This window comes from Pterocles gutturalis, unplaced genomic scaffold (genome assembly GCF_000699245.1).
Source record: "Pterocles gutturalis isolate BGI_N339 unplaced genomic scaffold, ASM69924v1 scaffold17299, whole genome shotgun sequence".
In the NCBI taxonomy this organism is placed as follows: Eukaryota; Metazoa; Chordata; class Aves; order Pterocliformes; family Pteroclidae; genus Pterocles; species Pterocles gutturalis.
In genome coordinates this window covers 21,335-34,199 of record NW_010128548.1, presented here as the reverse complement: position 1 = coordinate 34,199, position 12,865 = coordinate 21,335, and the positions used below count along the sequence as shown (strand labels likewise).

The 12,865-nt window shown below is 51.7% G+C and overlaps 1 protein-coding gene across 1 annotated transcript; it reads left to right on the top strand.

Moving 5' to 3' along the window:
* The first annotated feature begins 407 nt into the window (after positions 1-407).
* On the top strand, positions 408-12,558 carry SH3BP4 (SH3-domain binding protein 4). Its single transcript, XM_010079670.1, has 4 exons — positions 408-525; positions 2,847-5,209; positions 11,907-12,095; positions 12,334-12,558. Exons 1-4 carry the CDS (start codon positions 408-410, stop codon positions 12,556-12,558), a joined length of 2,895 nt encoding a protein of 964 aa, XP_010077972.1.
* The last annotated feature ends 307 nt before the right edge of the window (positions 12,559-12,865 follow it).

Below are 12,865 nucleotides of genomic sequence, written 5' to 3'. Positions count from 1 at the left end.
TATCCCCAGATAACTCTTAAAAGTCAAGAGGGACGCTTTGTACAGGGGGGTCAGCAGTAGCATCGTGCAAGACCAGGCTGTCCTTGCTGCTCAAAGCCCTCGGGGGGTTGTAGGCAGTGCTGTGCTCATTAGGAGCACCCAGGTTCCTTTCACAATGCGTTAAGGAGAACGTGAGGATGTTCTCCTGTAGCGTGGCTGCAGGGTTGATGTGTTCCTGGGGAGAGCATTGCCGGCACGGGGGTGGCGTGGTGGTGGGACCTGGAGCCTTTGCTAACATGCTGGGGTTCATTTCTCTCCTCCAGGCTGGTTCCCCAAGGTGACACCGGGGTGCCCGTAACTGGCTGTGCACCCGGAGAGACCATGACCACCTAGTGCTCCCCGGGAGCGGTGGGGGCGGCAGGCTGGAGATGGCGGCGCAGAGGATCCGGGCGGCCAACTCGGGCGGTCTGCCGCGGTGCAAGTCGGAGGGGACGCTCATCGACCTCGGAGAGGGCTTCGCTGACACCAGCCTCTGCGACGTCAAAGGTGTGGAGGGAGGGACGGGTGGGCACATGCATGGGATGGGTGGAGACGATGCCCCCTCCTCACTTGGGGTGCATCCTCTCACCCCTGGGGTCCAGGAGGGGGTTGGTTGGTAATTAGCAGATGGCAGCTCATGGGGACAAGCGGCAAGCACTGATGGGTGCATCTACCGGTGCACGGACCGGGCAACAAGAGATGCAGCATCCAAGAGAGGTGACAGCAATAAACTGCTTGCAAGGGTTTATTTTCTCCTTACCCAGAACTGGGAGCTTGCAGGTTGCTTGAATAATCCTTTTTTCTTCCTTTTATCACTTTTTTTTTTTTCCAGCTTTATTTACCTTACCCAGCCACGTTCAGGTGAGGGGGGGGGAGGAATTACTGTTCCCCTGGCAGAAACGGATCCCGAGAAATAACTCCCAGGTGGAAGTTCGTACGTGCCGAGGGTCTTTAAAAATAACCACGCACAAAAGTGATTTGCTTTTGCAGGCGTAGCAAGAAGAAACCCGAACATCAAACGCTCTCGCTGCAAATTAGATTGTTTTTAATGCAAGAATAGGTATTACTCGTGTTCTCCAAGGGGTTTGCTGGTTTCAGCACATCCCTGTTAACCCTGGCTGCATGCGCAGCAGTGGGGGGACACGGGGGGACAGCCACTCGCCTGTCGGATCTGAAGGGATGGGGAGACTGAAAATGCCCTGTCCTGCAGATGGCTCTGGCTGCAGCGCTGGGTTAACGGTGGCTTCCTACCAGGGTGGCAAAATAGTTTCAGTACGGAGTTTATATATAGTTTTAATGCTGAATAAATGTCCTTGTGACTTTCCCTAACTGCTGGCGGAGGCAGTGGATTCATGATGGATTGTTTAGGGTGTGTGCAAACTCTTCTCTTCTTAATATTTGATCCCTAGCATATATTTCAAGACTTTTCTTTACTTGCTTATGTCTTCCCTTGCCTTGTACTTCCTGTGTTTGAGAAGCTAGTGACTACAGGGGTGCATGGTCTGATCTGCTATCCCTTCATCTCCAGGATTTTAGGAGCTTCATGTGGTTCTTAAATCCCCCTTTTCCCTCCAAAGACCTCTCGAGCCCATTGAAGCTGGTGCTGCCCGGTTCTCCTACAGCTCCGTTTTGGTGAAGATCCAGCTCTCCTTGTTTTCTCGGGTCTGTCTAGTGAGATAATGCACATTTGAACGTTGATGTAACATCATCTGCAGCTCGTTTCTCGTGCTTTTTACAGAAATAGATCCTAAAAGTGAGAGCAAAACCAATAAATAGGGTGATGCTGCAGAAGAGGACATTGGAGCAGCTGCTGGGACCATAACAGCACTGCAGGAGGGCAATGCTGTCCTTCTTTCCGAAGGTTCAAACAACACGACCTTCTTTAGAAATTGAGTTAATTTCTGTTGAGGAGCTTTGGAATATGGGTGCTACGTAAAAGGAGTGAGATGCTTGGGGTTTCTTGGCTGGTGTGACATGAAAAAGTAGGAGTATGATGTGCCCTTAGTTGTTTGTTACGCTAAAATGTGTTTCACACGTGCAGGAGAGGGGTTACAGCAGAGCGAGAGCATTTTCAGCCTGTGCTGCAAGTTATCTTGGGTTTGTGTTACCTTGGGTTGTCTCCTAATCTCTCTGAAGAGGAGGCATCCACCAGCAGCAGCATGGATAGCTGTTTGCATGGAGCGTGCCATGGAAGGGCTAAAGAGCTGCTGGCCAAAGACCTTGAGATACCCCTGAGCACACTGGTAGGATCATGGCTCTTCCCACTTAACGATCATTGAGAACCACCCCTAATTAACATCTGGAATTTTAAGCGTGAGCATTTAAGGGGGTGCCTGCCATTCTAGTATGTGCCTGTGGGAGCTTAGATCCCACTGCGCCAGGTGAGAAGGAGAGCTGATAAGCGACTCCAGCTCCCTCCAAACTCCATCCAACGTGTCTTCTCATGTGTTGTTCATCAAGGTGTTGAGCAAGGCTGTGGGACGCTGGTGGCTCGTATGGGAGCAGCTGCAGGCTCCCTATGTTGAGGGGGAGGCTTGGTGCTGAGGCACTTGGCTGCATTGAGAGGATAACAAGTTGCTGCTTCTCCTGTCTCAGCTCCCACCACTTTTCCCAGCCGTGTTGATGCCCATCCCTTTAGATCATGAACCCTTTGGGGAAGAGGAATGTGGATGTGTCAGAAGTAGGAGAGGGAGAAATTTTGTTTAAAAAATTTTGGGGAGGAAAAAAAAAAAAGTAGCATGGATTGTTGACCTGAAAGAAATTATTACAAATAAGTTCTGACTCTCTTGTGGATTGCTTACAGTGCTGTTTTCTTCTTGGCTTTGCAGTGCCTTCTCCTAGTGCCTTGCTGGTTGACAATCCCATGTCCTTTGGAAATGCAAAGGAAGTAATAGCAATCAAAGATTACTGTCCGACCAATTTCACCACTTTGAAGTTCTCCAAGGGGGACCACCTCTATGTCTTAGACACATCAGGAGGCGAGTGGTGGTATGCTCACAACACCACGGAGATGGGTTACATCCCTTCCTCCTACGTCCAGCCTGTGAACTACCGCAACTCCTCCTTAACGGACAGTGGGATGATAGACAATCTGCTGGAGAGCCCCGACGAGGGGGTCAAGGAGTTAGACCTGCTTGGAGAATGGACCGATGGGAAAAGAAACTCTGCAAAAACCTACAACAACAACCCGTTCTTGAATGGAGTCCAGACAAACCCATTTCTGAACAGGAATTTACAAACAGTGCCCAGCTTGGACAAAGAGTCCAACTCCAATGTTGCCGTTGACTTGCTGCTCTTTGACACGGGGGCTCCTCCTTCAACTGTTTCCAGTTCGGCCGCTAATAGCAGCCTGGGTAACATTTTCGATGAGTTTCCATCCACGAACAGGCTGGATCTGGAGCAGCCTGTGAAAAGGGACAATCCCTTCTTCAGGAGTAAACGCTCCTACAGTTTGTCTGAACTGTCCGTTCTTCAGGCCAAGTCAGATGCTCCGGCATCCTCGGGTTTCTTCAGTGGTTTGAAGTCTCCCACCCCTGAGCAGTTCCAGAGCCGAGAAGATTTTAGGACAGCGTGGCTGAACCACAGGAAGCTGGCTCGGTCTTGCCATGACTTGGATTTTCTTGGTCAAAATCCTGGCTGGGGTCAGACGCAACCAGTGGAGACCAACATTGTCTGCAAGCTGGATAGCTCTGGCGGAGCCGTTCAGCTTCCAGACACCAACATCAGCATCCACGTGCCAGAGGGCCATGTGTGCCCTGGGGAAACGCAGCAGATCTCCATGAAAGCCATGCTGGATCCACCGCTGGAGCTCAACAGCGACAAGTGCAGCACCATCAGCCCGGTCCTGCAGATCAAACTCAGCAATATGGAGGTGAAAACCTTCATCATTCTGGAGATGAAGGTGTCGGCGGAGGTGAAGAATGACATCATGAGCAAGAGTGTGGTGGGGCTGCAGTGCCTGCGGAGCGACATGAAGGAGGGGCCGTACGTGCCGATGCAGCTGAGCTATTCGTACGGGGACACAATCCAGGTGCAGCTGGAGAACCTGGAGCCTTGCATGTACATCGCGGCCGTAGCCCAGGGGCAGAACATCCTCTACCCTTACACCGTGTGGGATTACATCAGCAAAAAGATCACGGTTGGCGTCTATGGCCCAAAACACATTCACCCTTCTTTTAAAACTGTTGTGGCCTTGTTTGGGCACGAGTGCGCACCCAAGACTCTCCTGGTGAACGAGGTCACAAGGCAGTCGTACAGCCCTGCTCCTGTTGCCCTCCAGCTCTGGGGAAAGCATCAGTTTGCTCTGTCCCGGCCTCAGGACCTCAAGCTCTGCATGTTCTCCAACATGACCAACTACGAGGTGAAAGCTAGCGAGCAAGCCAAAATTGTGCGGGGCTTCCAGATGAAGCTGGGCAAGGTCAGCCGCCTTACCTTCCCCATTGCGTCCCACGACCCCAACGAGCTCTCGGACTTCACGCTAAGGATACAGGTCAAGGATGACAAGGATGCCATTTTGACCCAATTCTGCGTCCAGACGCCGCAGCCGCCTCCAAAAAGCGCCATCAAACCCACGGGGCAGAGGCGGTTCCTGAAGAAGAACGAGGTCGGAAAGATCATCCTTTCACCTCTGGCCGCCACCACCAAGTATCCAGTTTTTCAGGACCGGCCGGTGTTGAGCTTGAAGTACGGAAAGCTGCTGAAGACGGTGGTGAGGCAAAGCAAGAACCACTATTTGCTGGAGTACAAGAAAGGAGACATCATAGCCCTCCTCAGTGAGGAGAAGATCAGGTTGAAAGGGCAGCTGTGGACCAAGGAGTGGTATATTGGCTACTACCAGGGGAAAATAGGCCTTGTGCACACCAAAAACGTGCTGGTGGTTGGGAAGGTCAAGCCCAGCTACTTCTCTGGGCCAGATCTCACCACCAGCCTGTTGCTTGAGCAGATCCTGAGGCCCTGCAAGTTCCTGACCTACATCTATGCCTCCGTGAGGACTCTGCTCATGGAGAACCTCAGCAGCTGGCGGTCCTTCGCTGATGCGCTGGGGTACTTGAACTTGCCACTCACGTTTTTCTGCCGAGCGGAGTTGGACAGTGAGCCGGAGCGAGTGGCCTCCGTCTTGGAGAAGCTGAAGGAAGACTGCAACAACACTGAGAACAAGGAGAGGAAATCTTTCCAGAAGGAGCTGATGACGGTGAGTCCGAGGTCTTGATGAGGGGGTCTGAATGCCCTGCCGTGCAGAGCGATGAGGGTGGTGGGTCTGTAGACAAGGAAGTCCATCTTTAAGGTCTTCTGCAGGCTGCTTGGCGCAGCCAGGTGGAAGTTCAGCCCTGCGGTTGTACACGCTGGTGGGCTCCCGGTTTAGTGGGATCATGGCCATAAATAAGGGACATTCTGGATGAAACGCCATAGGTATGTGCTGTGAGGGCAGCCAACAGGCTTCCTTTGAAAATGGCTCCTCTGAAGCCCCTCAAGATCAAGGGGTTTTTGGTCTGGTGCTTTCATAGCACCCCACTGGTCCCTGCTGCTGGGTATTTACGTTTCAGCCTTCGATGGTGCACGCTTTGATGAGTTACCCAAGAGCTGCTGGTCTCCTCAACCCCAGCATCAAAGCATGCATTGTGGAAGGCAATACTGATGGAAAACTGGGAAAAGGGCAAGAAATGCAAAAGCTTTTCCTATACGGAGCTGGGTAGGTGAGCCACCTCTCATGAGGGTCACGTACTTTTGCATCCCTGGGTGTGTCCAAGCGTGCTGGAGAGGGGTTCTACAGCTGCTGTGAAGAATACCGCTACACCATTGCCTTCATGAAACCACCTCAAACTCCTCTAGATTGGTGTCAGGTTGTGTCTGCCCCATCTCTCTTTGAGTGGCAGCTAAACCCAGGGCTCCTCTGAGCTGGGATGCTTTACATCCTACTGGGGTTGATGTTTGCAAATTGGAATGAGTGGCTTGCTTCTGTCCCAAAATGTGTTTGTTTGGGGAAGTGCAGCCTTCAAGTATTTCTAGGATGCCTTTAGGAAGTCTCTTACGAGAAATCACCTTGGTGATAATTTCCAGCATTTCGTTGGAAGTGAGCCAAAGAAAATACAGGACGAAATGTCTGGAAGAGATTTGCAGCTCTTGCCTCTTAACAGTCTCTCCCGCAGAAGCAGGATAACTCAGGGCCAGTCGTGTAGCTTAAAATGCCAATTGAATTAAGGAATAGCAAGAGCTTTGCTTGGCAATGATGGGTGTGGGCAGCAGCATGCAAAATGAAATTATGTGTAGGCAGCCGGGGTAAAGAATATTTAAGTATTTCATTTCCCAAACTCCCTTTAATAAGAAGAGGGAAATTTGAGGATTGAGTATGTTATAAAGAGTACAGAACCCTTCATTATCCATGGGAATATTTTCCAGTGAGTTCCTTGTGCCTGGGTACCGCTTTGTGGCCCGTGGGGCATCTTTGGCTTTTGGTAAAATGCAGATGTTGGGTCATGCCACCAGCTCTGCTTCTGTTGAGGGGCTCTTCTGCCCATCATACGCAGTTGTCTCTGTCCTTTCTGGGGCCATCCAGGAAGGGGAGGTACCCACCGTGGTAGCCAAGGTTGGCCACTGGCCCTGTGGTTCCCCCAAGGAAGGGTTTGCTTCTTTAGTCTTTAGCGTTGGTGAGCGATGGGATGAAATCTGGGATTGGGATGGGATGAGCGATGGGATGCAATCTGTGCTCCTCTTGCTGGATGCTTCCAGGGGCTTTGTGCTGTTGGCCTGACTGCTTTGCAAACCTGTAAGCCTTTCTTTTATCTATTCCCATTGTCTCCAGGGGTCCCAGACAGTCTGTAGGTCATGGAAAATCCATGCCAGACCTCAGTGGGGAAACAAAAGGAAAGATAAGGTGCTCTGGGATACTCGGGGAGCAGCTAACTCAAGGGGAGGGCTGTGAGCTGCAGGCAAACTTCCCACTCCCCAAAGGATGCTCAGAGTGCAGAGTCCCAGAGCAGGTTTTATTTTCCTCCTTTGATGGCGGCTAATCCTGCGCGTTGGCTCTGTTTCCCATTCCTTGTGAGTCTGAGCCTGTCGATAAAGGATGAGCTCCCTTCCTGGTGGGAGACGATACTTCTTCTAAACCCTTGCTGCTGTCAAATCCTCCTTGGCTTACAGAGAAATTAGACTGAGCCTGTTTTTTTTTTTTTTTAAAAAAAATTATAGATGTTTCAGGGGATGATAATGGAGCAGTAATGTATTTTATTATGTTTAAATCTGGTTTTATTTGTAAGAAATGGACTCACTTTATGGTGTCTGCTGGCAAGAAGAATGGTTGAATTAGCTCTGATCTGGCTGTTTCATCTCAAAGTTGGTTGTCTTCGTCTCAAAGGGGCTGTGAAGGGAGAAGCAGTAAGCAGGCTTATCCGACTGCAGTGTTGAGGACACAAAATCACAGTGGGAGAGCCGTGCACCAGCAGCCAAGCATGGAAAAGCCCAGTCGTGGGGACTAGTTAATAAGTAATCTCCACTTAATTATTATTTTTCTAACCTACCATTAGCAGCGGTGCGTGGAGGTAACTGGGGAAATGTTGCTCAGAAGTTAGTCATCACATCAGAAAAAGAAACCTACCTCTTCCCTCCCTCCTCTCCGCCCATGGGGAGCAGGCAGCACCCAGATGCTCTTGCTAAAAAACACTGGACAAGGATGCAGGGAGACCTCCCTGCAGCTGGGCCACCAGTACCTGGCCATGCAGTGGCTGTGCTGCCTGGTCCTTGGGAGCTGGGCTTAGGCCGTGTCTCATCCCAGGTCTTTCTCTCTCTGGATTTTCAGGACAGTGTTTTTAGAGAGCTTTGTGTGTATAATCCTTCCCAACAGATGCTGCTGTTGGGAAAAACATGGGTCTGCTGGGAATGCCGCTGGGTATGTCAGCACAGAGCTTTCTTCAGGCCACTTCAAAAGATCATGCAGAAGAAGATGGTGGAGTTTTTTCACCCTCCCCATTTTTTTTTTCTATTATTTGTTCTGACCGCAGATATCTTCTGCCAAAAGCTACTGTTTGTCCCTGGTGCCCACAGACCCCAAAGAGCTGCTGGTGGGCTTACCCAGTCCTTGATGTCCTGCAGAGCCGGGTGTCCCCTGCTTGGACCTTGTGCAGGCACACCTGGAGCACGCCAGCCCAAGGATGCTCACCTTGGTGTCCCTCCTGCTCCTCCAGCCCAAAGCAATCATAGATCATAGAATGGGTTGGAAGGGACCTTTTTCTTGAAGGAACATTTTTTTTTTCCTCCAGTCTTGCCCTGGGCCCCATCAACTAACAGCGAGCTGCAGAAATGCCTCTAACGCCTTTTAGCTCTTGTGTTCTCAGGCTTCTTGCTCTGCAGGCAGTACAAGACATCCCACTTTTATTTTCTGGAGCTGTCAGGAAATCTTTACCACCTTTCCATCGCCAGCGCAGCAGCTGCATTAACCCTGTGCTCTTGCTCCTGTGCGATTTTGCTCTTGTAGGAAAAAAAAAAAAAGCCGTTTGTGATTGCGTTTGGCTGATGGCGCTTGGCATCACTTTTTCCGGAATGACACCTTTCTCCCGGTGCTTTGGGGAGGTCCTGTGGCTGTGAGCACAGGAGCCAGGTGAGAGCTGCAGCACGGCAACCGCATCGCCGCCTCCCCTGCCAAACACCCTACCGACATTTCGGGGTGTGACTAATGGGTGATAACACTTGGACCTCCTGGGCTGCTTTCCAATTTAAATGCTATTTAAAAAAAAATAATTTAAGAAGTCCATTTCCATAACAGCTTCCTTGTGGGTCCTGCGCTGTGCTTGGTGGGCACGCGTGAACTCGGCGATGCTTTCCACTCCTGGGGCAAGGGAGGAAAGATTTTTGCTGCTTTTAGTTTGGCCAAAGATGGGGAAGAAACAAGGCATCCTACCCCCCTGAGCTCAGATGGCTCTTTTGGAGCATGTGGGGGTCAGGGCTGGACCCTCAGGGGCTGCGTGTTTGTGCAGGGAGGAGGGCTGGAGGCTCGCAGAGGTGGGAGCGGACTGTGAAGGTTGCGGTGATGGGCATGGGCAGGGGTGGCCGTGCATCTGTGGGTGGTTTTTGGGGTTGTCTCTTCCTCCTGACTTCGCTTGGCTTCTTCCTCATGCTGGTTTCCATCATTAGAGGATGGGAAATGGGATTCTGTATTTCAGAGCCGGGATGCAAATGCAGCCTCCCCGGGATGCCTTTTAAGTAGAGGCGCTTCTGCACCCACTTTGAACTGGGATTTGAATATCAAACCACCTCCTTTGCTCACTCTTCTGGAGGAGCAGGCTCAGAGCCACTCCGAGGGCAATAAATGCTTTGGCAAGGCACCGCCCCGCGGCCCCCACTCACGCCCCAGCAGGGAGCACAGCCGGGTTCCGAAGGCTGGTGACACGCTGTGCATACCCAGCCACCTGGGGAGGTTTGGCCAGGGCGAGGGAGGAGGATGGAAAGAAATTGTCGCGTAATCCCAAAAGCGCCTGCTGGAGGATTAAGTCTGCTGCAAGCCCAGCTAATCCTGGCCGGGCAGTCAGGGCTCCCAGCAGAGCCCCGTGCCTACGTTTCATGGATTTTTGTGGTGGAGGGAATGAGTTGTGCCCAGGACAAAAAAAGTGTCGCTGTTAAAACTGATATTCCCTCTTTGGCTCTGACCTTAGTGGCTGGGTGTCCTTCTTGCAGCCCATCTCCCATCACCCAGGGGCAAAGTGCAGGAAAAAGGTGTTTCTGTGGCCGTCAGTAGGTTTCAGAGTTAACGTGCTGCGGTGCAAGGCACAATTGATCTCTTCCAAAGCTGTTGCTTCAAGCAATTGTACAGTTCTCGGTTACATTGCCTCCCAGCTGCTTTACTTGATGCCATTTTCTTGTTTACATTGAGCAGCAGAAGGAATAGGAGAATCTGCCTCCTGCAGCTCTATCCTTCTTAACCCCTGTGGCGCAGTTTGCTCCTGGTGGCCTCCTCTGCTGCCTTGGACCTGCTCAGCCTCCAGCGAGAGCTGAGAGCAGCTCATTCAGCCTGCATTGCTAAATACCAGCTGCTCTGGGGTTTGCACCTAGGTGATGGAGCTGCCTGGAGCTGCAGGTTTGAAGATGCTAAATCTGCTCTTCCTTAGGAGCATCTGGATCCTCCACCTGCAGAGGGGGGGTTGAGGTAGCGTGGCTGGAGAGGAGGTGGTTAGGGCACAGGTGTGAGATCTAAATGCTGCTTCATGCTCTTTTAAACAAAAAAATGTATTAATACTCATTTAAATGTATTTTCCTTGCTTGCCTAACAAGAGGTTTCATTACTTCTAGCACAGGAAACCAGTGCAAGCACTCTGGAGGAGCAAACCAATGCTGGGCTGCAGCTGTGATGAGATTGAGCCCAGCTTTAAGCTGGAAACAGATAAGGGAGGAAAAAAAAAAATCAACATGCATTTGCTTTGCAAATTGCTGAAGTACTTTCCATGTTCCCATCTTCCCCCAGCTGTCCCCATGAAACTGCCTATGCCAAGAGTTAACCCTTCTGCTCCTGAGCCACCCCAGCTGGGGTTTGCCCAGACCCCCCGTGCCAGGAGAGGATGTCGGGACCCATGGTGGCAGAAAGCGGGTGGATTCTGCCCGCGGATGGACCATGCCATCCGTGGTTTCTGCGATAACCAGCCCCTGCTTTTGTGAAGGTGTGGGTGACATTCCCGCTGGGGACACAGGCCAGTATGGTCCCATGGGTGCTCGCTGGTGTTCAGCATCCTTCGGGGGGCTGTCCCCTTCATCCCCCAGCTGTGGTTTGCCTTTATGGAAGTGGGACCCCCTTTGAAACACTGACCCCTCAGTGTTCACCCATCCTGGAGCCACCATCCCAAGGCTGCTGGTGCCACGGCTCTGGAGCTGGCTGGGGGGAAACAAGAGGGTACTTGGCAAATGATCGCCCAAGGCATCATCTGGGGTTTCTTTGCTTGGTTTCCATGTTTTAAAAAAGGAGATATGCCCATTTCGTAATGTAAACAGCCTTTCTGTAGCCATGTGAGGTTGGAGGTGGGATTGTCCAGGACCTGGGGCTGCTGCTGAAGGCTCTTGCAGTCCATGGGCTCGGGCAGAGGATGGGGGAGCCCGGGATGTTGATTTTGTTGGTCAGATCCTGTCCTCTGATAATTGCCATTTAAACCCTTTCTCTCCTGGGCTGCATCGTGGGCTTTTCCCTATTGCAGCTTGCTTTCTGCTCTGAGCAGATGTTACCGGGATTTGGTCCATAAAGACAGAGCTAATACTGCTCCGTCTTTTTTTTTTTTTTTCCTGGCTATGTTATCACTAGCTAGAAAACCATCACTGCTGCAGTTCCTCTTCCTCACTTCTTCCAAACCACGTGCAGAAAATCTCAGCTTTTAAGGTCAATAAATGATGCAGGAGGAGATGGTTTCTGCTCCGGCACGGGAAGGCAGAGGGGCGAGAACATCTCAAGCCAAGCAATGCTCCTGCAGTGCTGCCAGCTGGCCGTTTGCCCAGCTCTCGCCGCAGCCCATCTCCTCCCGAGGCTGATGGCCAGGTCTTGTCCCAAAATGTCCCACCCGTGCTGAAGGACGGTGCTCCTCCAGGCTCGGGGAGGTGAGCAGCAAGGATTAGTTGCCTTGATTAAAAGCATCTGTTCTCAGCCCCTGGGATGCTCTAAACTGCTTATGGTGGCACCTGGACATCTTGAGAGGTTGCCTAGAGAATAAAGCCAGCCTGGGCCAACAGTAGGGTGCTTCCTTTAATTAACCAGATTACTCTTCTGTCGAGCCTGGTGGCCTAATTCAGCCAGCCACTAGAAAAGGGGATGGGAGGATTTTTGGGGTGGCTTCTTGTGGGACTTCCCTGCATGGTCCCCTGGGTCGTGTGCCATCTCCTGCCTGCCCTGACTCGCTGGTTCGGTTTTCCCCATCGTCCTTCAGGCCCTGCTGAAAATGGACTGCCAGGGGCTGGTCATTCGCCTCATCCAGGACTTTGTGCTGCTCACCACCGCCGTGGAGGTCGCCCAGCGCTGGAGGGAACTCGCTGAGAAGCTGGCTAAGGTCTCCAAACAGCAGATGGATGCGTACGAGGCCCCACACCGGGACAAGACAGGGGCGGTGGACAGCGAGGTGAGAGCAGATGGGTCTTGGTCTCCATGGGGCTTGGTCTCCCTGTCTCCTAGGGTTGCAGATACCTCCAGAGCATGTTCTTCTGGAGCACCTTTGGGGGCTAAAAGAGATTTGGGTGTGCTGGGGAGATTTTGGGGGTGTATTTCCCTGGGAATGTGCTCATTCTGTGTTGGGGATGGCGTCACTTGCTCGTTGGCCATCCAGCCCAGCTCTGATCCCCTCTGCCCCATCACCGCAGGCCATGTGGAAGCCAGCCTACGATTTCCTTCTCACCTGGAGCAACCAGATGGGTGACAGCTACCGGGACGTGATCCAGGAGCTGCACACTGGGCTGGATAAGATGAAGAATCCCATCACCAAGCGCTGGAAGCATCTCACCGGCACTTTGATCCTCGTCAACTCCTTGGACATGCTGCGGGCAGCTGCCTTCAGCCCACAGGACCATGAGGATTTTGCCATCTAGCTCCTGCGGTGATGTTTGTCCACGTCTCCTTTGCTGTTTTTGGTTGTTTTTTTTTTTCTTTGTGCTGTTTTCCTTCCCTTTTTTTTTTGCTTTGTTTTTAAGCAGTTGACTTTAAAAAGAAACAGAAGTTGCTCTCTCCCTGGGTTTTAAGAGGCCAGAGTTTGCAAGTTCTCCACCGGGACTGGAAATCAGCAGGATACATCCCTCCTTGCTGGGAGGGCATCCAGAGGAGGGCTGGCTTTTTGTACGGCATTGATACCAGTAAACTATTTCTTACTAAAAAACTTTAAAGAGGGGGTGAGGGGGT

Excerpts from the sequence above, each read along its gene's own strand:
- SH3BP4 (XM_010079670.1), top strand. The coding sequence starts at position 408 with ATGGCGGCGCAGAGGATCCGGGCGGCCAACTCGGGCGGTCTGCCGCGG. Across the intron at positions 5,210-11,906 it reads TCCAGAAGGAGCTGATGACG|GCCCTGCTGAAAATGGACTG; the intron begins GTGAGTCCGAGG and ends ATCGTCCTTCAG. Across the intron at positions 12,096-12,333 it reads CAGGGGCGGTGGACAGCGAG|GCCATGTGGAAGCCAGCCTA; the intron begins GTGAGAGCAGAT and ends CCATCACCGCAG.